At 52.8% G+C, this 25508-nt stretch overlaps 9 protein-coding genes across 9 annotated transcripts; 6 read left to right on the top strand and 3 right to left on the bottom strand.

The window, feature by feature from the left end:
• Window positions 1-1500: 1500 nt before the first annotated feature.
• On the top strand, window positions 1501-3012 carry M421DRAFT_50757 (uncharacterized protein; the record flags this gene model as incomplete). The annotated part of the gene is made up of 2 exons (XM_033594861.1): window positions 1501-2200; window positions 2249-3012. Coding segments are annotated over 2 exons (1464 nt in total), but the record flags the coding sequence as incomplete, so codon positions are not given.
• A 3349-nt stretch (window positions 3013-6361) lies between these two features.
• On the top strand, window positions 6362-7595 carry M421DRAFT_415451 (uncharacterized protein). Its single transcript, XM_033590706.1, has 3 exons — window positions 6362-6548; window positions 6600-6664; window positions 6718-7595. Exons 1-3 carry the CDS (start codon window positions 6374-6376, stop codon window positions 7411-7413), a joined length of 936 nt encoding a protein of 311 aa, XP_033454668.1. The 5' UTR covers window positions 6362-6373; the 3' UTR covers window positions 7414-7595.
• A 1061-nt stretch (window positions 7596-8656) lies between these two features.
• M421DRAFT_120684 (uncharacterized protein) lies at window positions 8657-9510 on the bottom strand. Its single transcript, XM_033587291.1, has one exon. The coding sequence runs from the start codon at window positions 9397-9399 to the stop codon at window positions 8857-8859; it is 543 nt and encodes a 180-aa protein (XP_033454667.1). The 5' UTR covers window positions 9400-9510; the 3' UTR covers window positions 8657-8856.
• Window positions 9511-9621: 111 nt separating this feature from the next.
• Window positions 9622-11226, bottom strand: M421DRAFT_542 (Cryptochrome/photolyase FAD-binding domain-containing protein; the record flags this gene model as incomplete). The annotated part of the gene is made up of 1 exon (XM_033595197.1): window positions 9622-11226. The coding sequence occupies one exon, from the start codon at window positions 11224-11226 to the stop codon at window positions 9622-9624; it is 1605 nt and encodes a 534-aa protein (XP_033454666.1).
• Window positions 11227-12638: 1412 nt separating this feature from the next.
• Window positions 12639-14778, top strand: M421DRAFT_50167 (alkaline phosphatase precursor; the record flags this gene model as incomplete). The annotated part of the gene is made up of 4 exons (XM_033594802.1): window positions 12639-12735; window positions 12786-12807; window positions 12865-13064; window positions 13121-14778. 4 exons carry the CDS (start codon window positions 12639-12641, stop codon window positions 14776-14778), a joined length of 1977 nt encoding a protein of 658 aa, XP_033454665.1.
• Window positions 14779-16390: 1612 nt separating this feature from the next.
• On the bottom strand, window positions 16391-17705 carry M421DRAFT_415447 (uncharacterized protein). Its single transcript, XM_033590705.1, has 3 exons — window positions 17519-17705; window positions 16900-17471; window positions 16391-16849 (listed from the first exon to the last, which is right to left on the bottom strand). The coding sequence occupies exons 1-3, from the start codon at window positions 17648-17650 to the stop codon at window positions 16666-16668; spliced, it is 888 nt and encodes a 295-aa protein (XP_033454664.1). The 5' UTR covers window positions 17651-17705; the 3' UTR covers window positions 16391-16665.
• Window positions 17706-18988: 1283 nt separating this feature from the next.
• On the top strand, window positions 18989-21200 carry M421DRAFT_120238 (uncharacterized protein). The gene is made up of 5 exons (XM_033587290.1): window positions 18989-19000; window positions 19054-19463; window positions 19512-19643; window positions 19698-19916; window positions 19998-21200. Exons 2-5 carry the CDS (start codon window positions 19304-19306, stop codon window positions 20882-20884), a joined length of 1398 nt encoding a protein of 465 aa, XP_033454663.1. The 5' UTR covers window positions 18989-19000; window positions 19054-19303; the 3' UTR covers window positions 20885-21200.
• Window positions 21201-21784: 584 nt separating this feature from the next.
• Window positions 21785-22720, top strand: M421DRAFT_415446 (sorting nexin-3). The gene is made up of 4 exons (XM_033590704.1): window positions 21785-21920; window positions 21974-21995; window positions 22050-22349; window positions 22396-22720. The coding sequence occupies exons 1-4, from the start codon at window positions 21843-21845 to the stop codon at window positions 22422-22424; spliced, it is 429 nt and encodes a 142-aa protein (XP_033454662.1). The 5' UTR covers window positions 21785-21842; the 3' UTR covers window positions 22425-22720.
• A 234-nt stretch (window positions 22721-22954) lies between these two features.
• On the top strand, window positions 22955-25140 carry M421DRAFT_537 (uncharacterized protein; the record flags this gene model as incomplete). Its single annotated transcript, XM_033595142.1, has 5 exons — window positions 22955-23016; window positions 23081-23160; window positions 23245-23277; window positions 23677-24864; window positions 24914-25140. The coding sequence occupies 5 exons, from the start codon at window positions 22955-22957 to the stop codon at window positions 25138-25140; spliced, it is 1590 nt and encodes a 529-aa protein (XP_033454661.1).
• Window positions 25141-25508: the final 368 nt, after the last annotated feature.

Below are 25508 nucleotides of genomic sequence, written 5' to 3'. Positions count from 1 at the left end.
AATTTCAGGCGCGTCCTAACAAGGCAGAAAACCGATCGAACTGCGCCAACATTTATGGGAAATCTCTATGCCACCTCGTGAAATGCCAGTCGGCGTTTTCAATCAAGTCGATGTAGGCATCTACCGCCGATCCCGTATCGCTCCTCCTGCCATGTTCCAGATGAACAGAGAGAGTCGAACGCACCTGCAAGATTCTAAACTGGCTGCTTTCATGTCGAAACGAAAACGCTTACGTCAGGCACCAGTATTCCGGTACATGAGTAGGGATCTCGGATGAGGAGGATAATGTGGACACATTCTGGCGGCACTATACGTGCAGTCAGATGGCCATACGTAGCTGTGAGTCAAGACTTGAAGCTACACGTTAAGTGCAGACTGGAGACGCGAGTGCCGGAAGGTCCGCGAGGCAGCTGCTTTGACTGAACGGATAGCACGGATCCAGAGGGTACTGACACGACCGTCCTCCCTAGCACGACCTTGATCCTCACCAATATCGTCGACTACTACTGTTCTGATCACCTGAGCAAGTCGCGGTCAGTAAATTTCACCAGCCTTCAAATAAGACTGACAGATTAAACGTTGGTTATGAGGAAAGGCTTTGTTACAGCATACCTCATCTCTACTGATACTACCATAGTGGCAGCAGTCCGCAAGGCTACGTCTTACGGCAAGTTCATGTTCATGTTCTATCTCAGAGGAGGTTTAACGGCCATGAACACTGTGTCAACATATGGTGCGAGTAAGGCATTGGGCAAAATCCCTCTTCGGGTGGCTGTCTCTCGAGCAGCAAGACATCATTGATCTGACTCTAGTTGTCCTGATTGCTAGTACCAGACAGACGTATTGGACATGCTGACGCTTTCTATTATTGTCGCCACAGACATGGCTCGAATCGCCTCTGACAGCCGTTAGGCTCAAGGGGGTGACGTCGATGTCGACGACATCCTGCGATTAGTGCGTACGCTATTGCAAACGTATGTGTTCAAATGTTGTGCACCAGGATATGGGCAGATCGCTGGCGTGTGAGCAGCGAAGACGTGCTGTTATGGTTCACGGATGAGAGACGTCGCAAAAGTGGAAGGACCGGGATGATCAGCTGTGTTTACCGGTAGTGCGTCGGTAGCCCCGGCAACAATCGCAGCCCCTACTTGGAGACCGCGGTCACACCTGAGCATCTGTACCGCATCCTGCTAGTTAGGCGTTTTCAAGAAACACATCTTTCATCTGTCGAGGCCGCTCGTCGACGCTACGTGACATGTGTGACCTCAGCGAGGTCTTCTGCAGGGTCTGGGGAGTGTGCCCCGCCCTCGTGTATTGACGAGGTGTCAGCTCATGCAACTCACCTCTCAGCCAAGCTCAGGATTTCTGGCTGGAATGGGTAGGCGCAATTCGGATTGCACAGCTGATCATTGTCTGTTTCCAGGTTTGTATCTGTTCTGCCGCTTATAAGATAACACTGACCGTGTGCCGTTCAGCTTTTCGAATAAGTACGGAATTGAGATGGCATCATACAACCTCACAACGATCGCAGACACGCTCCAAGGATATCAACGGCGAGAGGTCCGACAGCCCAACAACCGGGCGGTAAAGCAGTATCTGCTAAATAAGGGCGTACCTGAGGCCATCGCGCAGTCAAACTCAATGAACGAGCTATGTTACTGGACGGAGAAAGAACTCAATGAAGCTTTCGACAACCTCACTGTTCCACGAGGTGCGCCCCTCGATCAGCTGATCTCATTCACAGTCCGACATACTCAAAGCAACAGCGCACACGCCCCGGACTTCGTCAAGCCTTCCTTTGAAGAGATCCAAGAGTCTGTGAACAAGATGAGTGCTTTGTGTGTTAATCGAAGCGGGACATTTTGTACGAATCCAGCAGGAGGTTTCGTCGCATTGTCCCATGTCTGGTCTCAAGGGCTGGGAGCCGATGATGACAATCGTGGATTGCATCGGGATCTTCTACATCAAGTGTTTGACAGAGTCGAGCCCCTGGGCATCAAGTGGGTGTGGACGGACAGCCTCGCGATCCCAGGAGGAAAGCGGACGCTCCATTTTCTGGAGGAAGAGGTCAAAGGCACAATCATCAACGCAATGGCCAACATCTATCGGGAAGCACGGATGGTGCTAGTCTTCGATGCTCTTTGTCTCAGGTTGAACTCGACTGACCCCATCCAGGCAGCAGTTATGCTTTCTCTCGGAAGTACGTACGCTTAAATTGCCTAAATCATGTTTGCTAACTAGTCATCAGACTGGCTGACCCGAATGTGGACATATCAAGAGATCAAGCTTGCTAAGATGGCTGTTGTTCTGACGAGCAAGGGGCCTATCAGTTTCAGCGCGATCTGTCGGCATCTGAAGGACAAGGCCATCATTGAATTTGGACAAGAGTGGGAGAGGGATGCTCGTGGTAAGTACCCAAGCATTGCCAAAACATTTGGTCGTCTGCAGCGCAACGACGAGCTTGGTATCTCGCTTCCCGATGTTGCCATAGGGTGTGGATACCGTGACGCTTGGGACAAGCTGGACTATGCCCGAGCAATCTTCCCCACGTTCAACATTGAGTGGAAGTCGCATTACAACACCCGTCAAGCCATGCGCAAGATATACTCGACCCAGAGGCGACACGCATCGCGTCTGGTGCTATTCCATGGTCCTCTTCGAGCTTCTTATCCGGGATGGGCACCTGCGGTCTTTAACGGTCTCAAGGATTGTAAGATCATCGAGCCTGGAACCTGGAAGATTCGCGGTCTACAACGCGCATGGTTGACAACCAAGGTCAAGTTCATTTTCGAACGGGAGGCTGACAGACTCTACCTGGCTTTGGAAAGCGACCATGCGGCACAGTGTCAATCAGTTGCGGTGATCAGCGAGCAAACTGTGAAACGCGCTTCAGATAGCATCTCACTATTTGAAGAAGCTGTTAGAGACGGCAACGGATATCTCCTCACCGATGAAAGGCTTGATGCTAACGACAATCGCCGCTTCTCAATTGTCGGTCTGCTGGTGGAGAGGTTTACCTTGGCTGACGCCCAGGAGGCTTGGGTGTGTCTAACTGTCGCCATTGGGCAGACTGAGAAGCACTATAAGGCCGAGCGAAGCGACTGGCTCCTACTACACGAAAACCCAACATCGCGAGATTCGATAAATGGAAAGGGGACATCGAAACTCAACTACCAGCTGTTGCATACTATCAAGCCAAGCCTAGCAGGAGATCTTTCCGAGTATCCGTTGCATCGTGCAGCACAACAAGACGACGAGGAATGGTGTAGAGCCCTCTTGGCTGTCGTAGATCGAAACGCAGTCGATTCAAGAGGCTGGACCCCACTGCAGGTGGCTGCAGCTTCCGACAGTCGAAAAACTGCTGCCATCCTCATTGAAGCAGGTGCTGAGAGGGAGATCTTCAATAGTTCAGGAAACAGCGCCCTCATCTTGGCTGTCGACAATGTACACATTGAGATGGTTCTGTTACTATGCGAGGCAGGTGCAAACGTTAATTCTTGCTGCGAAGAAGAAGGATTTGGCTCCGCTCTAGTCACTGCGGTGCGCCGAAACAATCTCGAGCTTGTCAGCCTGCTACTTGCATTTGATGCTGATGCTACTGGCATTGACGTTGCGGGATGGAGCCCTTTACAAGCAGCTATGGCTGGTGAAGAAGCAGATCAAAAGATAGTGGATGCCCTTCTGGAAGCGGGCGCGGACCCCAACGTACCCAGCCATGGCCTGCTTCCACTCTTGCTGGCTGCGCAGAATGGGGATGCCTCGTCAGTGAGGAAGCTGCTGCAGAACAAAGCGAGCCCGCAGAAGAAGGCGCTGCCAAACCCCGACCTCAGCTATGGACACTCTCCGCTACATCGCGCCATCATATCGGGTAGCTTGGCAACCGTCTATGCTTTACTGGAAGGGGGCGCACGAGTGAACGACAAATACCACGACAGCTGGACCCCGATGATGATCGCAGCGAAGGAAGGCGACCACGAGATCGGAAAAGCCTTGAATTCGAAGGGTGCTAGTCTCGACAAGAGTGGCGCTGACGGTCGCACACCACTACACATTGCTGCCATGAGTGGCAGTCGCGTTTTCTATAAGTGGCTAATCGCGGCAGGCGCCAATGCCAGCGTGCGAGATGATCAAGGGAAAGTTGCTGCGCAGATGGTCCGCGGCTTTGAGGCTCTGGTCTTGCCGCATGTTGCCGCGACCTGACAGTGTCCGAACAGGAACGACATCGAAGCTATCAGTTCTCGAGTTAGCAGATCCCATAAGACATTATTTGAGCCGCACATTGATGACTTTCTGAAGTGATACAGCCAGGACCAATTTTCAGAGAACAGCTTGTGTGCGGCAAAGAATAGAGACGATGGCTGGCGAGAGGCACGTGAGCTCTCTTTAGGAACTGGCATTTTTTCAGTTATTTATTCGGCTTTACAGTATGCATTCGGGTCCTCTTACGTACACACTGACAATGTCAGAGTTTGTCAACGCTCCACGGTCGCGCCTAGAAAGACCATTCTGACTAACGTACCCTCTCCGCAGCGGCCGCAGACGCCAAGCAATGTTCAGAACCCAGGATCACAAGCTGTAACAGTTGAGAGGAGAAGCAGATCACGTGTTGTTGGCGGTGGTCTGGTGCTGCTTCCTCTTGTTGTTGAACACCTCTTACCTCAGCTGCATCACAAACACGTCATCAAAACAGACCCCGTAGCGAGCCTTGGAGAGCAAAGATACAAGCAGAACAAGAACACAGAACAACAGAATAACTACACTCATTTACATTTTGCCCTTAATACCGCAACATGAGCAGTATATGCGCGACAGTCTATTGGATTAGAACCGAACAAGCACAAAATTCACAGACGGCCAGTTCTGGTCTTCCACAACCTTCTACTTTAGCACATACTGCTCTACCAGCTTCTTCTATGTCCCGATATTGGTCTTGACGAACTCCTCCATTGACGCAGTGTCAGTCGTTGGACCTGCTCCGGCCATACCGAAGTCAGCACACAATTCCGTCCATAATTCCTCCCACGTGACGATCTTATATTCGGCGATGTTGAAGGGCCCCCCATTGCCAATTGGTCAATACGTATCGCAGCATATATCTCCATCCTCGCCAATACAGTCTGAGAGGTGTCTGAGTGCTTGCACTTCTCACTATTCTTGGTTCCTGACCAATTTGCTTTCGCGCCTTAACCTTGGTTTTTCTTACATATGGTCAAATGTAGACCAATGAATGCCTTGGAACGAGTTCATGGCGCGTATCCCAAAATGCTATCAGCTCGCACATCAGTCAAGGTCCGGACTTTCCCCCCTAAAATTCAGCGAGCAGATCGTAGGTAATTGGCTGAACCTCTACGTGAGCCTCCAAAAATTATGGTTCTGTACTTACACGCATGAACCATTTGTTGGCGCTGTTGTTGCACTCTGACGGTAATGGCCAATGGCTCAGGCCAACGAAAACAACTTCAGTCGTTCAAATACACAGCAATGAACTCGACACAGTGTCTGTATGGCAAATAGCTAAGCTCCCATCTGCTTATCGCCGCAAGTTTTTGCGGGTCATGGAGCTGCCAGGTTGTCAGTCAACCAATGACAAACCGAAGAACCCGATACACTGAAGAAGCCGCAACGGATCATGGCACTAACGCGATTCTCATTAACTAAGCATGAAGTCGCGTTCAGTACTAGACCTAAATCCATTTACATTCTTATTAAACACAGCACGGACTACGCGAAGGGCATGCTTCAGCCTCGTTCAGAATCAATCTCAACCCTGCCCGGGATGTCGGCTGCACTCGAAGTCGGGCACGATGACGCCATCAGACAGCTGTCGCTTCGATTGTCAAAGTCTACAGCGACACGCAGCACATGCTTGAATGATGACTTGCTCTGGTATAGACAAGACTCTCCTCAACTGAATACCTCCACGGCCCATTGGAAAAAGCTATGCTGGCTTGAAATCTTCATCGGATTTCGGCAATGTGCTATTGTATGGTAGCTCGCGCCAAATGCCTCCATGCTTGTTAAAGAATGCACCACTCATACCAAATGAATGTTACAGCAAATCTACAACGCGCGGCTCGTTCGTAGTTGTCTTAGACTCAGCCCTGTAAGGCAGCCTCGGCGTGCGATGCACCTATCAGCTGATTGTAAAAATAGCACACAGCTGTTTTCGGCGGACTTGTGGCGCTACCTCAGCTCCAAACTACACCGTCGAGCTAAATCAGCCATCACTCGACGCCACCATCAGATAACTGGAACAGCGGATTGGTTGTGTCAGGCTCAGCTCAGAGTCTGGCCCCGACGCAAAAGCATAAAGGATGGGCTATCGCAATGACTTTTCTGAGCTCTACTCACAGTGTATCTTCTCAACCTGAAAATGGGTTCGACAGGCTTGCTTAGTTCTTTGCATATGATATTGAATGCAGTTTGCATTGTGCAGGCGCTTGTTGCGCCGACTGAAATATACACTGGAAGCAACTTGGCAGCCACAAGCAATGACACGGCATTGCGTATAGCCACTGGAGGAGCTGGGCAGAGTGGTCTAGTCAAAGGTGGTTCTCACATGGCATTTGCTTCAATCTTACACTGACTCCTTCATGCAGCCCTTGCCGACGCCTTCATCAATGAGAGCATTGCCAATGGCTCACAGGCTTTCACCATCGGATGGGTATGTAGTGAAATATTTCTGCTCGGATACTAGCGCTGAAGACAAATTTGCAGGTCTTGAGCGATACAACCTTTACTATCAAGAACCTCCAGTCCGGCGAAGCAGACCTCGGCATCTCCTATATCCCAGCAGCTGAGCAGCTTGCCGCCGAGCAAGGTATAATCAACGTGCAGACTGGATACTACTACCTCTTCCGCGACCACTTCATCATCGCCGGTCCGCCCGAGAACCCAGCCGGCGTCAACAGCAGCATGAGCACGACTACGATTTTTGCAAAGATCTACCAAGCGGGAGAGCTCAATACTGCGAGGACACCAGTGCCTACACGTTTTTTGACGCGCTACGACAAGTCCGCGACAAACCTCAAGGAGTCTACGCTATGGCTTGGTATTGGTCAAGTGCCCTGGGCTCTGCCGTACTCGACCTGGTATCACCAGTTTTCTGCCTTCCCAATCCAGGCTTTGAGCACAGCGAGCTTGTTGAAGGAGTACACCCTGACGGATCGAGGTACTTTCTTGTCGCTGCAGGCGTTATCACCAAATCTTACGGCCGCGCTGCGTCAGTTTAAGGTTGGCACAGATGATGAGAGCGATCCGTTATTACTACCGGGACATCTCCTTGTTGGTAACAAGGCGAGAAACGCTACCCTTGCACAGCAGTTTGCGAAGTGGGCGGCAAGTGCAAGAGGTCAGATTGTGGTGACTGGATTTCAGAAGAACGGAACGCAGCTGTATAGCGGAGCGCCCTAGAGGCAGTCTTGATTTGTCAGCAGGTGTCATTAGTTGCTCTGGATGTGTGGATTATATTGCAAGACCAGATGCTTCCTTCCCGAGTATGTCATAATTCATTTGATTTTGCTAGTTTCATCTAGCCCCAAGTCATAAAGAACTTTAGCAAAAGTGGGCAAATTTATAGTACATCCCAGACGAGGTTTCATCTATCAATCTCGTGGCCTCGGAGAAAAGAACGCAGCCTCTGACGAAGGATTGATGCCATATCCGCGCCTGGACCAGTGGTCCACTCTTGAAGGAGCGTGCGGTCACGCTGCGACTCCTCTTCTGCATCTTTCAATCGACGAGATGCGTAGAGTCTGGGACAATCTTACTCTCCCTTTCACATATAAAACAGGTACACTCCATCAGGTGGAGATCTTTTGAATCTGGTTCGGGGGTAGGTCCTCTCGACTCCCATGCCCAAGACTTGCATGCGTCGCATATACATGTCTCAAGGGGTAATTCGCCGCAAAAGCAATCAGATCCAGGTTCGGTAGAACTTGAGAATCGGCAAACACACGGGAAAGCTTCCAGAGTCAAGGCCCATACGTGATCTTTGCCCTGTCGTATCCTCCGAGTCCTCACTTCGATGAGGTGTTGACCATTTTTAATGCGGACATGATCAGTTGGCGCCCACTCAATCGATGCATTGCGAATCTTTCGGTACCAATTTTCGGTGAGGATCCCTTGCACACCATCTTCGAAACCGAGGACAGGGCGACCTTTCTTCAACCCAAAAATGACAGTTCGACTGCTATCGTAGCTCTTTCTAGATGTTTGACTCCCAACATTTTGCTGATAGAGATTCCATTAACGGTGTAACCGATGTTAGGATGGAATCCGTTGATCTTGATGGAGTATTTACGGTCATCCAAACCCTCGCGCCGAGGCTCTTCAATCGAAAGGTATATCGACTTCAAGGACATTTCACTGACGTCTACTGGATGCACCGATCGGATGGAGACGTAACCAGGGTACTCGAAAAGCTCTTTCGGTCAATAAAATTGACCGTCCTCTAAACGCTCGAGCCAAACTAAGACAACTTCGTTGTCGTGAATGTAGCAGTGGAATCGAGCGAGAAGATCCCCAGACGCGAAGAAGGGTACACATGGCAGAGTAATCCTAAGCCCAAAATTGGTAACATCATGCGTCAACGCTTCCACAGCTCTGGGTTGTTCAAGTATTCGGAAGCCTGCTGCATTTGCGAAGTATTCCGGCGATGGAGCTAGGCGCCAGGAGCCCAGTGCCAGAGAACTGCCACATGAAAATGGGTTGATCATTTGTCTTCCGTAGCAACTCCAATTGTAAGCGGTAGAAGGCTTTTTCGCCCTCACCATACAGCATGGGCATGTTTACCTGTACTAATCCAAGAAGGCAATAAGCCTTATCTTCTTTCCTTGATGTTTGTCGTCGCGATGCTCAATGGAACTTAGTCGCTAGACACGCGCTGTGTATCATGTTCCGGTCTCGGAGATATCTGACGGCGATTTTGGTCCTTGTCGCTACCTGGTGGGCAAGCCTCTCTTTAGATCCCAGAAACCCCCAACTCCGGTTATAGAACTCAACGACATTTGGCGCCAGTAGTTCTTGTAGCGTCGATCCTCTTTTGAACCATCTTGACTCTTCAAAATCGTCGATAACTTCGCAATCTGCAAGATACACATAGCATGTTGCAGCACTCCAGTACCAATCGTATATTGAATTGATCGCCTCTGACGATTCTGCACTGCTTCCTTTGTCGATGCAGCAAGTATCGATCCAAGCCCAGTCGTAGCCGTCTTTTCTGGCTTGCACGCAACACTTGGCTACTTTTCGGTATCCCAGCCTCTCCGTCACCTGCGGCTGGCCCATCTCTTCGAAAGCAACCTCATCGGTTCCCCACGTGTGTGAAAGGATAACGTAATCAGGCGGATCCGATAAGAAGGTATGAAGTTTCAGGGTTTCTGTGTGTAGCAGCCACATGATGTGAGCTATCGTTGTAAGCTACAAACAGGCTTCAGATGCGTAGAAGGAGGCCTTCCAAAGAAAGACCTGGGTAACGCGCAGGACGCACGACCGATTGGTCTGAATACCTATGGGCCAGTTTTCCCCACTTTTGGGGGCCAAAACCAAAGCACCCCAAGCGTTATCATCCGCATATTCTACAGGCGATAGATGCCGTCGTCCTTTGTCTGTAACCTTGACTCAAGGCTCAACACCAGACATATCATTCTTGAACCTTTCCATGCACCTCTGCTTCGTCTGTTTCCAGTTGACATGCGGCTTCGGGTACCCTAATTTCTCAAACTCCTCCTTACTGAGCCTCTCATAGGGTGCGAAAATCGCCTTGCCCTTCACGTCCTTCAGCTCAGGAACCCACTTGCGAATGTAGTCGCCATCAGGGTCGTTGCGCTCCGCCTGACTGACAGGGTTGAACACAGTATAGCTAGGCTCCCAGCCTTGCGTGTTGTTGCTCAAGTCCCAGTCGATCAACGTCTCAGCGAAGTAACGCTCGCCGCGACGATAGTCGAGGAGCAAATTGCAGTACAAGTACGAAGACACATTCATGCGCAGACGATTGTGCATATATGCCTCGTGGTTCAGCTGGCGCATGCCCGCATCGATGAACGGCTCACCCGTTGTGCCCTTGTACCACTTCTTCCAACCCTCCTCGTCGTCTTCCCATTGTACAAAGTCGAACTTGAGGTTCTGCGGCAGGTTCATCGAGGTGTGCGGCGTCGTCATCGTGGTCTGTCGGTACAGTTCGCGGAATACAATCTCGCGCACCCAGCTGTATACTCCGGGCTTCGAGCGCCCTTCGGTGAAGTCGCTGCTACCGCCGTTGTAGTCGCTAACCTTTTGTAAGGCTTCGCGTACGCTAAACATGCCGGCGGAGAAATATGCGCTCAGGCGGGATGTCGAGTCTTTGGCGGGATTTGATCGTGTGGCTTTGTAGTTCTTGATCTGATTTAAAAACGCAACCATACGCTTTACGCCAGATTTGTGACCAGCGGGCCACAGCCTTCGGATGCGTTTCCTATCCTCCTCGTCCTTAAACTGCTTGTCTTTCCCCGGTCGCGGAGGCTTTGTACCGAAGAGGTCCTTGAGCTCTTTCGCAATCTTGTCGCTCTGTTTTTTGGGGTCAGGGCGTAGATCCAAAAGCTCCGGCTCTGCCTTGACGATATCCAGCCACTTGCCAAAGTAAGGTGTAAACACCTTCATCGGCTTGCCACTCCCTGTCAACATAGTCCCTGGCTCGACTACCGTCTGATCGTGGTATATGGAGACATGGACGTCATTCCCAACCTGCTTCACAAGCTTGATGTCGCGTCGCATTTCATCGATCTCGTACTCGTAATTGCTAAACACGTGGGACACCTTGTGCTCCTTCATCCAGTCCACGGCGGTTGGCACAATTTTCCTCCGATCTTCGCACTCTAGGAACACAAACGGAATGTTGAGTTCCTTCAGCTCCTTCTGAATAATAGCAAGTCCCTCACACATAAAGTCCATCCGTGCTGGACTTGTACCGTGCCACGACTCGTCTGCTGCACAGTGCAGGTACAAGCCAACAAGTGGTTTCTTTGAGCTCTGTGTAAGCTCAGAAGCATGGTGAAGAGCAGTGTTGTCCTGGATACGCATATCTTTCGGGTGACACCACCAGGCCACCATTGAGACATCGTTTTTTTCTTCTTGCGCGCCTAGAGCTTCCTTCAGCTGATGGTAAGGCAGGTTCTCGTCCACCTCCTTTGCGCGCTTGGTTGTGGTGTGACCAAGCTCATCACGGTCGTATGCGGTTCGCTTCGACATTTCGGCTGGCTTCTTTTGCGCTTTGGAGCTCGAGCGTGTCGCGTGCTTCGATATTTTGGCTTCGGTAGTCGCAAAGTGAGATAAGATCTTTTGAAAACGTGATGTACGCACGATTGGCACAAACAAGGGACGTCTGGCAAGAAGCATAGATGCACAGCGGGAAGTGGAAAGTAAACATTTTGGCACGTCGCCGACGCGACAGCTAAAGCTGAGTGGTGACGTCGTTGGTTGACCCTACCAGAGGTGAGCTAACCGATTCAAGTACAAACCTTGATGGCGAGTCTGCATCGCACGACGCGGTCCGAATCGTAGCCAAGATCCACGATCTGTGGGGTACCTGGTTCCTGCAGCAGTTCGCGGTTGTACGGCGATCATGTTGATAGCTGTCAGTGTTCGGATTTCGCGATGCAGAATTTGCCAGGACGAAACGGGCTTCAAAATGGACCTTGGAGGTTAACAAGCTCGGCTTAGCGTCAACGTGAGTGGAAAAAGTGGGCGCACTTGCTTGCCTATTTGCACCAAACTTTCGTGTCGCACAAAACGTTGGATGCAATATGCATCATCTCAACTAGATAACGGCTCTAGAGGCTGCAGTCACTTCTGTATTTTGGCTGACCTTTTATCAGAACGTGAGGGGCAAACAGAGGCGTTGGGTGCGCTGTACTCATATCTTTGCGGACTCTCATTCGCGTTGCTGTCGCGGGGAAGCTGTCGGAATAAGTAACGGTCGACTTGCGACCACCCGTGCCCATCATTATCAACCTCAGCAATTCCTCCTCAACAATCATCTCCAACTTCTATCATCGGTTTTCCGCGGCACAATACCCGCATCGAAGCTCACGCCAAAGTCTTATTCTCTTCTGCATCCGTCTCGTGTCCAATGACCGCCCACACCGAAGCATATCTCGCACAAGTTTGCTTGTCTTGCAGTGCCAAGAACGCCCAGAGAGCGGAGGCCCATACATCGACGAATCACATCTTCACCATGCGTCACGTTTCGCCAAGTGCCTCGGAACCCTCTTCAAATCAAAATGGAAAACGTTCATGTCAACCTTGATCAGGCAGCTCGTGGCTTGTAGCTTGATCCTAGTCATCTCAGGCCAACGGGAATCGGTCTGGTCCTGGCAGCTGGGAAGTTGGCCTCGAGCAGTCAGAGAGCTGCAACATCGCACGAGGGCGGCTAGGAACAATTGACCGGCCCGCCTGCAGGACAAGCCAGCAGCCCGCGGGGATGAGCTTTGTACCCTGGCAGGTCGATAGCTCCCATGTGCTGACTATCCCAAAACTGCAAAGAGCTCTGAATGCAGGACCGAAGTTTTAGGAGCTATAAAGCCTGGGCCCGCAGCGTCTATGTCACGCTATCGCACCTCTTCAGAGTTCTGTGTATCACCTCACCCTTTGTACCGTTTACCATGAAGTCTACTACAAGAATTGGTGCTGCAGCTGCCCTGCTCGCGGTTGGTGTGTCCGCGCAGAGCTTCCGCCGTCTCGGAGCTTGCCCAACACTTGGTACGACCACGACTTCCTGAACCCCGATCTAAATACTAACAACATCAAAGGTTGCGTTTTCCCCCCAGACCAGTGAGCAATGCCGTTGATACAGCTTCTGATAAGCTCGTGCTAAGCAATTGACCATAGGGCCGACTTCCTAGCTGGCCAGTACTTTGACATCCGTCTCGAAGTTCACCAGCCTACAAACGGATCTGAAGCCATTGGCCTGCCTCTGGATGAGAAGTTCACTTTCTCGATTACGAAGAACGGCAGGACTGCACCGGTCACCGATTATTTCAAGATCCAAGAGCCTAAGCTCGAGAAGTGGAACTTCACATGGTATGAGGGTGGGTACTCCGATCAATCACCAAAATTGGTTTGGTCTTCAACTGACAACCTCCAGATCTCTTCGCCCGCGACGCAAAGAATGCCAGCTTTGTCAATGTTGCCGCCAAAGCCTATCGTCGTGTTGCTCTCTACGAGCCCGGCGAGTACACTGCCACCCTCAACTACAATAACGGCAGCAAAACCGAGGCGTCCTGGCTTGTTCGTGACTTGGCTGAGGAGCGCAAGACCAAGAACATTATTCTGTTTATTGGAGATGGTATGACCACCAACATGATCACGGCCGCACGCTTGATCGGTCACAAGAGCATCAACGGAAAGTACCAGACCACCATGGCAATGGACAAGTTTCCCGTGCTTGGTCATCAGATGACCCACTCCATTGACAGCTTTATCACCGACTCTGCCAACTCTGCTGCTGCTCTTAACACTGGCCACAAGAGCACGGTCAACTGCCTGAACGTCTATGCCGACTCGAGCAAGAATGCGTTCGACGACCCCAAGGTAGAAACCATTGCTGAAATGTTCCACCGTCTCACTGGTGGACATATTGGAATCGTTACCACTGCCTACATTGCTGATGCTACTCCGGCGGCGCTGGTTTCCCACACCCGCAACCGTGGCGAATACGGCGCTATTGTCGATACCTACCTTAACGGTGTCCAGAATTACACCTGGACCAACGTCCCCATCGACGTTCTCTTCGGCGGTGGTGCCGAGCAGTTCTACCCTCCTTCGCTGGGTGGCGTCACTTACCAGGGCAAGGACTACTATGAGGAGTTTGCCAAAAAAGATTACCAGATCATTCACAACCGCACTGCCCTGCTTTCTGCCAGCAATGAACAGAAGGCTCTGGGTATCTTCACTACCTCCAACATGGCCAAGTGGCTCGACCGCAACGTCTATCGCCAAAACCTGAACCAGTCGCTCTCTCCCACTGGTGACAAGACGGCCGCTCTCGACCAACCCGGTCTCAAGGAAATGGCTCTCAAGGCTATCGATATCCTTGAGGCCCGCTCTGGCGATAAGGGCTATGCTCTAATGATAGAAGCAGCCAGTATTGATAAAATGATGCACGTCCTCGATTATGACCGCGCCCTCGGCGAACTCCTCGAGCTTGACGACACTGTCAAAGCCACAATCGCCAAGCTCAACTCCACCGACAGCCTCAAGGAAACCCTCGTCCTCGTAACTGCCGACCACGGCCACGGCTTCGACGTTATGGGCTCTGTCGACACACACTACCTCGCCGCGCAGAACGCAGACCGCAAGCGCCGCGACGCCGTCGGCGTGTATGAGCGCTCGGGCCTGTCGCAGTACGCCAGCACGGGCAACCTAACGTACACGGACAGCAACTTCCCGTCGACATGGGACCCGCGATACACGCTCTTCCAGGGCCTGATGGCCGACCCGGACCGCCGCGAGAACTGGTCTGTCCGCAAGTCTGGCCCGCGCGTCCCGGCCTCGGAGCAGGTCAAGGGCGACGACGATTTCTACGCCAATCCCAAGGAGCCCGTGGGCATCACGCTTAACGGTACGCTGCCGATTGAAAACGATCAGGGTGTGCACTCGCTCACCGATGTTCCTGTTTTTGCTATGGGGCCGTGCCAGGAGCTGTTTGGCGGCGTGTACAACAGCATTGATATATTCTACAACATGGCCGAGTGCTTTGGTCTGGGGAGGGGCAGCCCGAGTGCGAATAGCACTAAGTATTAGAGGTGCTGGTTAATGAATGATGAGTAATAATGTTGTAGAATAGAGCCAAGTGCGTAAAAGCGAGTATTGCATGAACTGAAGATCATCGGTACTTTGGACACTCTGCAACTTCATCTCTAATGAATGGATTGACACCTGCTACAATCGAAGTGTGGACTAACGATGCTGGGTTTTGAAGAGCTCAAGTGGGCTGAATCAGATGATCCTCAGATGCCGACCCAGAAACTCGACCGCATTCCACTATCCTCGCAGTCTCCACTTCGTCCCACCAGGTTACTACAACACTAATAATTCCCCTTCCTCGTTCTCATCACAACTCCTACACCACCCTCAGAACCCTCGATGAATTGGCGCCGCACTATCATATATAATCCCCTGTATTCGTGATGAACGGCGTCTCCCGCCCACGGTCCCTTTCCCGTCGTAACCCCAAAGCAATGCCCGCCATCCCAGTCATTCTGCACATCGGACGTGTTTCGCCAACGCATGGAGTTGCAGACCTGGTTTGTTCCAGTCCTGATCCCCGTCGCGTTGTTACGATTGTAGCTTGCGCATTTGTTGATGCATTTGTCGAGCACGTCAGAAACCGGGGCGATCACACCGGCGATGTCGACGTATGTGTTGTTGAAAATTTTGCGGTATACAGTGCGTGTGGAGCCGTGGTTTACGGTGTAGAGGGTGTCATTTGACGAGAGTGTGGGATGGAGCTGTTCGTGGGCCCGACGATGATGCTTGTGCTGATGGTGCTGATGGTGTGAATCGGAGATTTTGCGTGGAGAATGTCGGTGTCGGTGTCATCTAGGACGGTTGCGCGCTCGGTTGTGCTGTCTGTGCCGTGTTGCCGCTGTTGCTGCTGTCGCTGGTGCTCCTGTTCGATTCACTTGACGACCGCGATGCGAGCGCGCCCCTGACTCCTCCGCCCACTCCTGCGGCGACGACTACGAACGTGGCGTCGACTAGTTTCCAGAAGGTCCTCTTGCGCAGACCGCATATCGTCTGTGGTGCTGCTTGTTCGTATCAACGCTATCGTATGCGATCTGATTCGTGTTTGTGGGGTATGCCGATTCATAGGCTGGGGTCGTGCGGAATCTTAAACGCGATCGATGCTTAGAATTGCCCGTACTACACAACGACCTTAAGGTCGTATTGCGGTTGCGAAGCCATCTTGGAGACAGCAAATGTATGTCTCGAGAATAAAGAAGAGACTCAGGGGTCTGTGATGTCTTCGGTGCCCCCAACGCCTCCATTCGAGGTCGTATTCAGGGCCGAAAAGATGCGCTGCTCTCGCGAATTCTGCATCGACAACATCGTGGCATATAATTATACCCAGAGCTTAATCTTAAGACTATAATCTACCGCTGCGAAGGTGTGGATGCAAATTATCTTGTGTGGTTGGTGGTGGTGGTTTTTTGAAAGAGTTTGGGTGGTGATTGAAATTCCCAAACATTACATTGATGCGCGAATTCAATGACCTTTGAGCAACACCCCTGCATCCTTCAACGCCCAAGCAAGCAGAATGGGTCAAAAGCGGGCAATGGGAACAATATCGGTATGCAAATCGTATAACGTTCTCGAACAGACTGTGTATATACATGATGAAGCATAGGGCACATGGCAAACGGTGTGACTTGGCAGTTGATCTTCAACATTCACGAATTTGCATTATAAGTATAAGTGTATCACGTTATTATCATCATCGTAGCTACGCTCAATAGCATATTGGTCTCTTCGCCAGAGGTCGAGGTATGCGAATTGGTCTTCAACCTGCTCCACGCACATCGGCTCCACGTATGGCCACCCCAGCAGCCAGCCCGGTGCATACGGAGGCTTCCAAGGGTATCGATATTGTTCACCGAACCCGATAAAGCGGCTGTATGGATAGACGTTCTACAACTCTTGTTTCCTTGCTTCTGCCGCCTGGTTGCGCAGACCAGGCGCAGTCGTCTTCTGGCCGCTGGCATCACGGGTCTCCATATCTGCGGCCCAGAGCGCTGCGCCGACGGTGTTCGTGAACGAGAACAGAATGCCGGCGATGGGTACCATCTCAAGCATGACGGCGGGAATACCGAAGCTAGTCCACAGTAAGTAACAGAATGCAAAGGGGATTCATGAGGGACACACCTGGCATACGCAGCCTTGCGGCGCTCCACAAACTGGTCCTTCTCCTTCTTGTTCATCTGCTTGAGCTGGTAGTAACGAGCGTGCGCGGTAGGTCCGAACTTGCGTCCCTGTAGAATCACGAACATAACGGTACCCACAATGGGGATGAAGTTGAGCGGGAGGTACATGAAGTAGCGGACGATGGCGCTGGGGGCAAACTTTGCGAACGGCTTGGTCGCAAGCTTGCCCAGCTTTGCGATAGGGTCACCGCCAGACTTGACGGCGCGCTCCTTCGCGACCAGAGTGGTCATGTCGCGGGACATGAGGGTGCCATCGAAGGTGTCGATGAGTGCATCATCAATGAGGAAGTTCTTGCTCAGCACATTGAAGATGGTCGAGCTCTCGCTAAGCACGAGCAGGACGGTGGTGACGAAGGCGAGGGGCCCGTTGAAGATGGTGAGGACGGCAGCTTGAGGCACGTACGTCACCACAAACATGAACACCGTCACTCCCAAACCGAGGGAGACGGTTGGGATCAGCTTCGCAGCAAGAGGACGCCATAGCGCACGGTGGGTGAAGAAGTACGCGATGCCCTGTACGCGTCAACCTTGTCCGAATGAAGATCCGAATGCTGGCATACCTTGAACGGATACAGATAGGCGCCGGACCGCACGGCATCGTTTGCCAGGTTGCTGGCCTGGTTGAAGTCCTCCTGCGCCACTTGCCGGACCTTGTCTTGCACCTTGGCCGCTGTTGATTTACGCTCTGACATCGTGAGGTGAAGATTAGGAGTTAGGTTGTCGAGTGTCGTGTAGTGAACCCAGGACGGTTGAGCAAGCAGTTCCAAGGGCGTTCGCTAGCTATTTACTGATGACATCACACATCGTACCCAGCGCTCGGGCCAGCTCTTGCATGTGAACACCGCCACATCTTTGAAAATCCGATTCTACATATGTGCGTGCACATCAATTGCAAGGTATCCTGAAGAAATTTTAAGGGCTTATCAGCAGGGAACGAATTGCCACTACAATCGCACGGTGTGTTGGCTTGGTGACGAAAGCTGCAGGCATTTCTGATTTCGAACCCCAAGCTGTGGCTGAAGCTTCCCATGCAACATATGGAGAAATGAGTGGATTGGCAATTTCTCGATGCAATTGCCGATTAAGAAGTTCTCTACGGTTTCAAGTCACAGGGCACCTGGCTGTCGTGGTCGAGACTTCGCCAGCTGAAGCTTGGGGCGCTGAGTGACTTCCTTCTCTTGCGTGATTCGCAACGGCTGCCTCCAAGTACCAACGCTCCAGGCGCAACGTTCCCGCAACGGCGGTCAAGCAGCCTGCTTTCTTGTGCAAAATATTTTGGTTCTTTGATTGGATCACTTTATTTCTGTGGTTCTCAGTGTATTCAGCCTATTCTTGGCGACCAGGAAAGAATCCGCAGGCGAGACATACAGTGCGGGTCCCGGGAGACGTCATGATGACGGCCATCGTCTCAAGCACCAAGGTTTCGAAGGCAGGCGGGGCATCGCTTCCTGACACGCTGCTGTACCGCGTTTCTCCACCTGTCCCGTGGCATGCCTACCCCCTATCGGAGTTCTGCAGATGGCAGATGTCCGATCTGAAGCTCAAGGTCTTCGGCAGTGACGCCACAGATTCTAGAAAACCGGTCCTGCGCCACAACTACCTCAATAGACGCGCGTGTGGCTACCCGATCGGCTGGAGATCATTGCGTGATACAACCCGAGTTTGGCATAACGCGAGGACAGGCGACAGCAAACAGGAAATTGAAGCTGAATGTAAGCTTGCAATTCTCCACAGAAACCAGGGTAATGACGCAGCGCCGCCCACGTGATGGCCTCCGCTGGGGACCGCTTTAGGAAAGCTAAGCTCCGCCTGTGTAGACTAGTGCTCGAAGGGGTCTTGTCGCTGGGGACTGTGGTCAGTGTTTGTGGCGCTTCCAAGAAACAAGACTTGCCAGGGCATGGTGGGAGACGTTTGATCGAGAGGATCAGGAGGACGGCCGAGATACGCCCGTGCAACTGCTGGAGAAGCTCGAGGGCTGAAGGTCTGGAAGCACGGCAAATGACGTGACGGGAGCTGGAGCTTGCAGCATCTCAGATCGTGTTGTATGCGGCCCTACCCGTTATGGCCAAAGAGGAATGCTGAAACAGGGATTCAGAATTCTCACCCAGGCGTCCCCGCTGTTCGTGGCACGTCTGCTGATGCTGGAGCTGGAGAGCATGACGTAGCAGTAGGAGGTGCTCCCTCAGCCTCCTGCCTTCCAATGGTGATGTATAAAGAGCCATTGAGACCTCGTCTACTGACCATCATACCACCAAACAACACACGCTCTACACACTCAACCACTTCACCAACATTTCAACAATACACCACCGAGATACATACTACCAAATACATCAACACACAACATGACCGGCGCAATGGAGAAGATCAAGGCTAAGGTCGAGAACGTCCTTCACAAGGACAAGGACACCACCCACGACACCACACACACTGGTACCACCGGCACCCACACTGGCACCACCGGTACTCACACCACGGGCTCTGGTCTGACCGGCTCTACACACAGTAAGTGCTCAGACTTCTTTAAACGCCCTGCAAATGCTAACAGTTCAGACGACCCCACTGGTCCTCACAGCTCGCACACTGCCAACAAGGCTGACCCTCGTGTCGACTCTGACCGTCTCGGCACCGCAGGTAACACTGCTGGTGCCGGTGGTGTTGGCGCTGGACAATATGGTACTACAGGTACACACAGCACAACAGGCAGCGGCCTCACTGGCTCACACGGAACCACCACAGGCAGCGGTTTGACCGGCTCGAACACCTATGGCTCGAACACTCACGGCACCACTGGCTCCGGCCTGACTGGTCACAGCACTACTCGCGGCAGCGACCCCACCGGTCCTCACGACTCCAAGCTTGCCAACAAGCTCGACCCCCGTGTTGACTCCGACCGCGTTGGCCCCGCCGGCAACTCTTCAAGCGTTGGTGGAATTGGCAACGAGACTCACACCTCAGGTCAGCAAACCTACCAAACTGACGGCAAGAAGTTGCCCGATGCTCTCCTTGAAGATCACTCAAGGGCTGAACGTCACTCAGGTGCCGGCTTGACCCACAGCAGCCACGGAAACATTGGCAGCGGCCTCACTGGCTCACACGGAACCACCACAGGCAGTGGTTTGACCGGCTCGAACACCTACGGCTCGAACACTCACGGCACCACTGGCTCCGGCCTGACTGGTCACAGCACTACTCGCGGCAGCGACCCCACCGGTCCTCACGACTCCAAGCTTGCCAACAAGGCTGACCCCCGTGTCGACTCTGACCGCTACGGCTCGGCTGGCAACACTTCTGGCGCTGGCGGAGTTGGTGCTGGTCAGTACGGCTCCACTGGCACTCACACCGGCTCAGGATTGACTGGTTCTTCTCACACCAGCAGCCACACGGGCTCTCACATCGGATCTGACCCCACTGGTCCTCACAACAGCCACCTCGCCAACAAGGCCGACCCCCGTGTCGACTCGGACCGCTACGGTACCGCTGGCAACACCTCCGGTGCTGGTGGCTATGGTGCTGGCCAGTATGGTAGCTCTGGCACTCACACTGGTTCTGGCCTGACTGGCCAAAACACCACTGGCTCTGGTCTGACTGGTACTCACGGTACTCACGGCACCACCGGCTCAGGCCTCACTGGTACTCACGGTAGCTCCGGCTACTCTGACCCCTCTGGTCCTCACGACTCCCGCCTCACCAACAAGGCTGATCCCCGTGTCGACTCTGACCGATTCGGTGGCCAAGGTAACACCTACGGTACTACGCAGGGCTCCGGTCTGACCGGTACCAACCACCCCGGCCACGTTGGCAACCAGGACGCCAATAAGACTGCTGGACCTCACGGCTCCAACCTCCTCAACAAGCTTGACCCCCGCGTCGACTCTGACCTCGATGGTTCCAAGACCACCGGTGGTGACCGTACCTACGGTTAAGCGACTCGTTTGAGGATGAGTGCAGCTGGAGGGACGGAATGGAACGAACGATGATATGATATCCCCATAATACGATAGTAGTTAGTATGTGGTTTAATGAATTTCAATAATGAACTTCAAAATTTCAAAATACACTTCGTAGTTAGTAGTGACCAATGCTCCTTATCCCACTGGAAGAAAGACCTATGCCTAACCGGTTGGCGTCCGAGAGAAGGCGGACGGGCTTGATGTGCCTCTAACACAAACGATGGGTCCGGATCGCTTTTCACCTCTACTTCGTGAACAAACGTTAGCCAGAGCATAACTTGCGTTCCAATTATACCTCTCTCCCTGAGCTCGACATTATAGCGGCGGAACAAGATCAGATGATTGGTCAGATGCAAAAAAGTATAGAACTTTTGTATGAACTTGACAGGCCCTGGAATCAACAGCCAAGTCCAGATGTGCATAGCTAAGTCTCGTAGTCATCCTGAATATATGTGCTCTTTGGAAAGCAACAATGCCAGAGTTGATGGACCCAGCCCTTGGCGGTATCGTTAGTATTCGCGCTTTCTCGATGTCTGACTCCTCCCAAGATTCGTACTTGCTGTCGGGGAAATACAGTCGAGCAATGCTGACAAGACCTCGCCACCTATCGTTGCAGTGCTGTGCGTGTGGTGCGGCCAAAAATAGGTATACACTGCAGTAGACTGACCATAAGCAATGCCTCCTTTCCTATTTTCATCTGCTTCATCTTGTAGGATACACAGAGATAGACGATACTAGACTCACATCTTGAATTTTTTGCGTGGTCAGGAAATTGTCTGTGAGCAAGAATGCCGGTCCAGTCTGCAGCGAGCAGGGAAGGCGCACGGGCACGTCCGAATACATAACGGGTGGGTGGAGGCGGGGCATCGGTCAGCGACGCTCGCATTGCGCCGAACGCTCTTGCATACTACACACGCACTAGACACCCACGATGCAGTCAATACCAGATGCGCGCCAGCAGTCGTTCGAGGAGCTGTACGGGCCGCCCGAGAACTTCCTCGAGATCGAGGTACGCGCCCCTCCATAGACTCTCGCAGCCTCGCTCACATGTCGCGTGCACAGGTCCGCAATCCCATGACACACGGTACACAGATACGCTATACGCACAAGAGCAGGGACCGAAACTGATCGTGGACAGGCGTCGGCCGTGGCATGTACACGACCTACGAGATCGTCATGCGCACCAACATCCCCGCCTTCAAGCTCAAGTCGTCCTCGGTGCGCCGGCGCTATAACGAGTTCGAAGCCTTCAGAGATATCCTCGAGCGCGAGAGTGCGCGCGTCACCATACCGCCGCTGCCAGGCAAGGTCCTGACGAACCGCTTCTCAGACGACGTCATCGAGCACCGGAGAGAGGGGCTGCAGCGCTTCCTGCAGATTGTGGTTGGACACCCACTGCTGCAGACAGGGAGCAAAGTGCTGGCGGCGTTCGTGCAGGGTGAGTGGCGGGAGAGACTGCAACGAGCGATGGCTGACAGCGACAGATCCAAACTGGGACCGACATGCATGGTGATGGAGCTGAGGAAGGAAGCAGAGGCGATGAAGCTACAGCTCTGCTGCGATAAAGTGCTGGCAGCAGCTGAGATGAGGTACAGGAGGGTCTCTCAATACGTTCAGGCATTTACATGCGTTATGGAGCGATATGGGCGTTATGTGGATATTGACAAAATGGAAACGCTTTCACGTACGACTCCTCTTTTGTGAATGTCGCACACGGTGCCAAGTCTTGCTAGATAATACACTTAGAACACCTGCGAAAGAACCACACATCAGGCCACACAAGTGCTGCTCAATCATGGAAAATACAACATCAAAACATCACATCACTAGCCTTCCCCACGTGGGAGTTGAGACATTGTTCCGGCCTATCGATCATTTAACATCATCGGAACCTTCCCCGTCCAGCCCTAGCGGGGCCGCGACCGCAAAACTTTCTGCTTCCCAGATCTCTGGCTCGAGCTGCAACCCTGCATGACTTGCATCACGAACGCTTCAAATCTCACCTACGTACAAACAAGAAGCTATCTGTGCATATTCTGCAATATGGGCACGCCATCGCAGCCGGCGTCAAACGCCATCATCTACCTGACCCTCGGCGCATTCCTGTATGTCAACTGTGGAGCCCTCGAGTCGTGCGACCGTGGAACCACAAAGCTAACCAGAGATCAGGGTCTTAGGATGCTTCATCGCATGGCGATTGCGACACCAGTCGAAGACTGAGTGGCTGTCGAGCAATCGCACACAGAAGGGTTAGAGACTCAGCTATCACGCGTCACGACTCTCGACGCTGCTACTACCATCGATCTCCTTGAAAGAAGGCTGACATTCTACAGGCGTACCGCTTGCTCTTAACTTCATCGCCTCGGGTGAGTGCATCTGTGTAACAGCACGTCCAGCGTGAAGAGCAGCGGCAGTATCGATTCGATATCTCGACATCACCTGATCGAGGTGCACTCAACGTCGACTGCGCAACGAGCGCATATTCCAGTCAAGTATCCAGGTTCGTATTTGAGATCTCTCACAAAGGCTGCTCTCGTGATTGCTATCGAACAGCATGAAGGGAGCGGTCTTTGTGCGGCTACACTGCGGGCGCAGATCTGAGATCGACACAGGCATTCCAAGAATGCTTGTCAAGGTCAACGTGAAGCTGAGAAGTACCGTCAGAACTCGATCAAGATAATACTTGCGTGAGGAACGTGCTGCCGCTACTCCCCCTGACCTCCCCCTCATTGCTACAGACAGCTAACCTAGGTTCTTACACACAGCACTCGGCTCTGGAATCCTCTTCACCTACCCGCAGATCGCGACGATCGCTGGTGTCCAAGGTCTTTTGGTGTACGCTCTGTCGTCAGCCCTTCCGCTTCTGATATTTGGTGCTCTGGGACCCATCATTCGCCGTAAATGCCCCGAGGGGTTCGTTCTGACTGAATGGACACGCCAGCGTTATGGGGCGGTCGCAGGTCTTTTCCTGAGTATCTGCACACTCATCACTATGTTCTTGTACATGGTTGCCGAGCTATCCGCTCTCCAGCAGATCGTGACTCTGCTTACCGGTCTCAACGGTCTTCCCGTTGTCATCGTTGAGTGCGCAGTAACCACCATCTACACCTCCCTCGGTGGCTTCAAGGTGTCATTCGTGACCGACAACATCCAAGGCGCCATGGTCGTCGGCCTTATCATCCTCGGCGTGATCGCAGTCGGCGTAGAGACGGACATCCAGCGCCCCCTTATCGAACAGTCCGGGTACCTCAACTCCTCTCTGCTCGGCTGGCAACTGCTGTATATCCTCCCCGTCGCCATCTTGACGAATGACTTCTTCCTGTCCGGCTTCTGGATGCGTACTTTCGCCTCACGCACGGACAAAGACCTCTGGATCGGCGTCTCCCTCGCTACAGTCGGCGTCCTGATCATCCTGACCCTCGTCGGTGTCGCCGGTCTCTTGGCCGCGTGGAGCGGCGCATGGGACATGACTGACGTAGAAGGCGGCTCACTGGCGCTGTTTCTTCTGCTGCAGCAACTACCCAACTGGGTCGTCGGTGTGGTGCTTGTGATGACCGTCTCGCTCTCGACCGCGGCATTCGACTCCTTTCAGTCCGCCATGATCTCCACTGGCTCAAACGACTTCTTCAGGAACAAGCTGAACATCTGGATCATCCGCGGGTGCGTGGTTGCGATCATCTTCCCCGTCGTCGTTGTCGCGCTGCGTAGCCCGGATATCCTACAGATCTTCCTCATCAGTGACCTCGTCAGTGCGGCCGTCGTGCCGTGTCTGGTTATCGGTCTGAGCGAGAGGTTCTACTGGTACCGCGGTTTCGACTTTGTCGTCGGCGGTCTTGGTGGCATTCTCACCATCTTTCTCTTCGGGCTCGTCTACTACGACGGCGACACGCGGCTTGCGAGCCGTCTTCTGCTGCTCGAAGGCGGACTGTACGCGAACGACTGGAGCGCATTCGGTAAGATCATTTGTCTCTGTCGCGTTTGACATCTTGCTGACACGCGTAGGTGCGTTCGTCGCTGCGCCCTTTGGCGGTCTCCTCTGGGCTTTCGGTGCCTGCGCCCTCCGCATCGGAACACTCTGGGTCTGGGCCAGACTCAAGGGTCACCGCTTCGATGCACTTGACCGTCCTGTGCCCCGCCAAATGACGCGTCCCGGCGCATTTGAGGCCGATGATCACACCAGTGTGCTTGAGCACAGCGTTGAGACTGGTAAGAGTGGCAAGTTCTTCTAGATGATCAGTCAGGGGTGCGATGATAGAGGTTGGCCGTGTAGCGAGACGGCGTGGAGAAGTTGGATTGAGAGTAGAGGGGGCTAATGTGACGAGGGATGGGAGCTGTTGTATATCAGATTGTAAGCCGTGCATACCGAAGAATGCATAGAAGGTTCGCTACACTTAGCCTTTCTGCCTCTCGCATGATGCATTTGTTGGCTCAGTCAGTTGTGCGTAGTGGGAACACGAAACTAGACAAGAGACCAAGAGTGCACAATGAAGAGACAAGGCGAAGCTGGAACTCGTATCCTCTGCTTCCAGCTTTCGCGCCGTGCTGCCGGAAACCTCCATCGCTCTGAAGCGGGCCTGGTCATTTTACATGCCCTCGC

Source organism: Didymella exigua (genome assembly GCF_010094145.1).
Source record: "Didymella exigua CBS 183.55 unplaced genomic scaffold M421scaffold_1, whole genome shotgun sequence".
In the NCBI taxonomy this organism is placed as follows: domain Eukaryota; kingdom Fungi; phylum Ascomycota; class Dothideomycetes; order Pleosporales; family Didymellaceae; genus Didymella; species Didymella exigua.
This window is presented reverse-complemented; position numbering and strand designations above follow the sequence as displayed.

What these genes read in the sequence shown, in the direction of transcription:
- M421DRAFT_415451 (XM_033590706.1), top strand. Translation starts at nt 6,374, where the DNA reads ATGGGTTCGACAGGCTTGCTTAGTTCTTTGCATATGATATTGAATGCA. An exon ending in GCAGAGTGGTCTAGTCAAAG is followed by an intron (nt 6,549 to 6,599) that starts GTGGTTCTCACA and finishes TCCTTCATGCAG; the next exon opens with CCCTTGCCGACGCCTTCATC. An exon ending in AGGCTTTCACCATCGGATGG is followed by an intron (nt 6,665 to 6,717) that starts GTATGTAGTGAA and finishes ACAAATTTGCAG; the next exon opens with GTCTTGAGCGATACAACCTT.
- M421DRAFT_415446 (XM_033590704.1), top strand. Translation starts at nt 21,843, where the DNA reads ATGCAGTCAATACCAGATGCGCGCCAGCAGTCGTTCGAGGAGCTGTAC. An exon ending in CCGCAATCCCATGACACACG is followed by an intron (nt 21,996 to 22,049) that starts GTACACAGATAC and finishes GATCGTGGACAG; the next exon opens with GCGTCGGCCGTGGCATGTAC. An exon ending in GCTGGCGGCGTTCGTGCAGG is followed by an intron (nt 22,350 to 22,395) that starts GTGAGTGGCGGG and finishes TGACAGCGACAG; the next exon opens with ATCCAAACTGGGACCGACAT.
- M421DRAFT_120684 (XM_033587291.1), bottom strand. Translation starts at nt 9,399, where the DNA reads ATGTGGCTGCTACACACAGAAACCCTGAAACTTCATACCTTCTTATCG.
- M421DRAFT_415447 (XM_033590705.1), bottom strand. Translation starts at nt 17,650, where the DNA reads ATGTCAGAGCGTAAATCAACAGCGGCCAAGGTGCAAGACAAGGTCCGG. An exon ending in CCTATCTGTATCCGTTCAAG is followed by an intron (nt 17,472 to 17,518) that starts GTATGCCAGCAT and finishes TGACGCGTACAG; the next exon opens with GGCATCGCGTACTTCTTCAC. An exon ending in CGCAAGGCTGCGTATGCCAG is followed by an intron (nt 16,850 to 16,899) that starts GTGTGTCCCTCA and finishes ACTGTGGACTAG; the next exon opens with CTTCGGTATTCCCGCCGTCA.
- M421DRAFT_120238 (XM_033587290.1), top strand. Translation starts at nt 19,304, where the DNA reads ATGACCGGCGCAATGGAGAAGATCAAGGCTAAGGTCGAGAACGTCCTT. An exon ending in TGGACAATATGGTACTACAG is followed by an intron (nt 19,644 to 19,697) that starts GTACACACAGCA and finishes GAACCACCACAG; the next exon opens with GCAGCGGTTTGACCGGCTCG. An exon ending in CAACGAGACTCACACCTCAG is followed by an intron (nt 19,917 to 19,997) that starts GTCAGCAAACCT and finishes AACGTCACTCAG; the next exon opens with GTGCCGGCTTGACCCACAGC.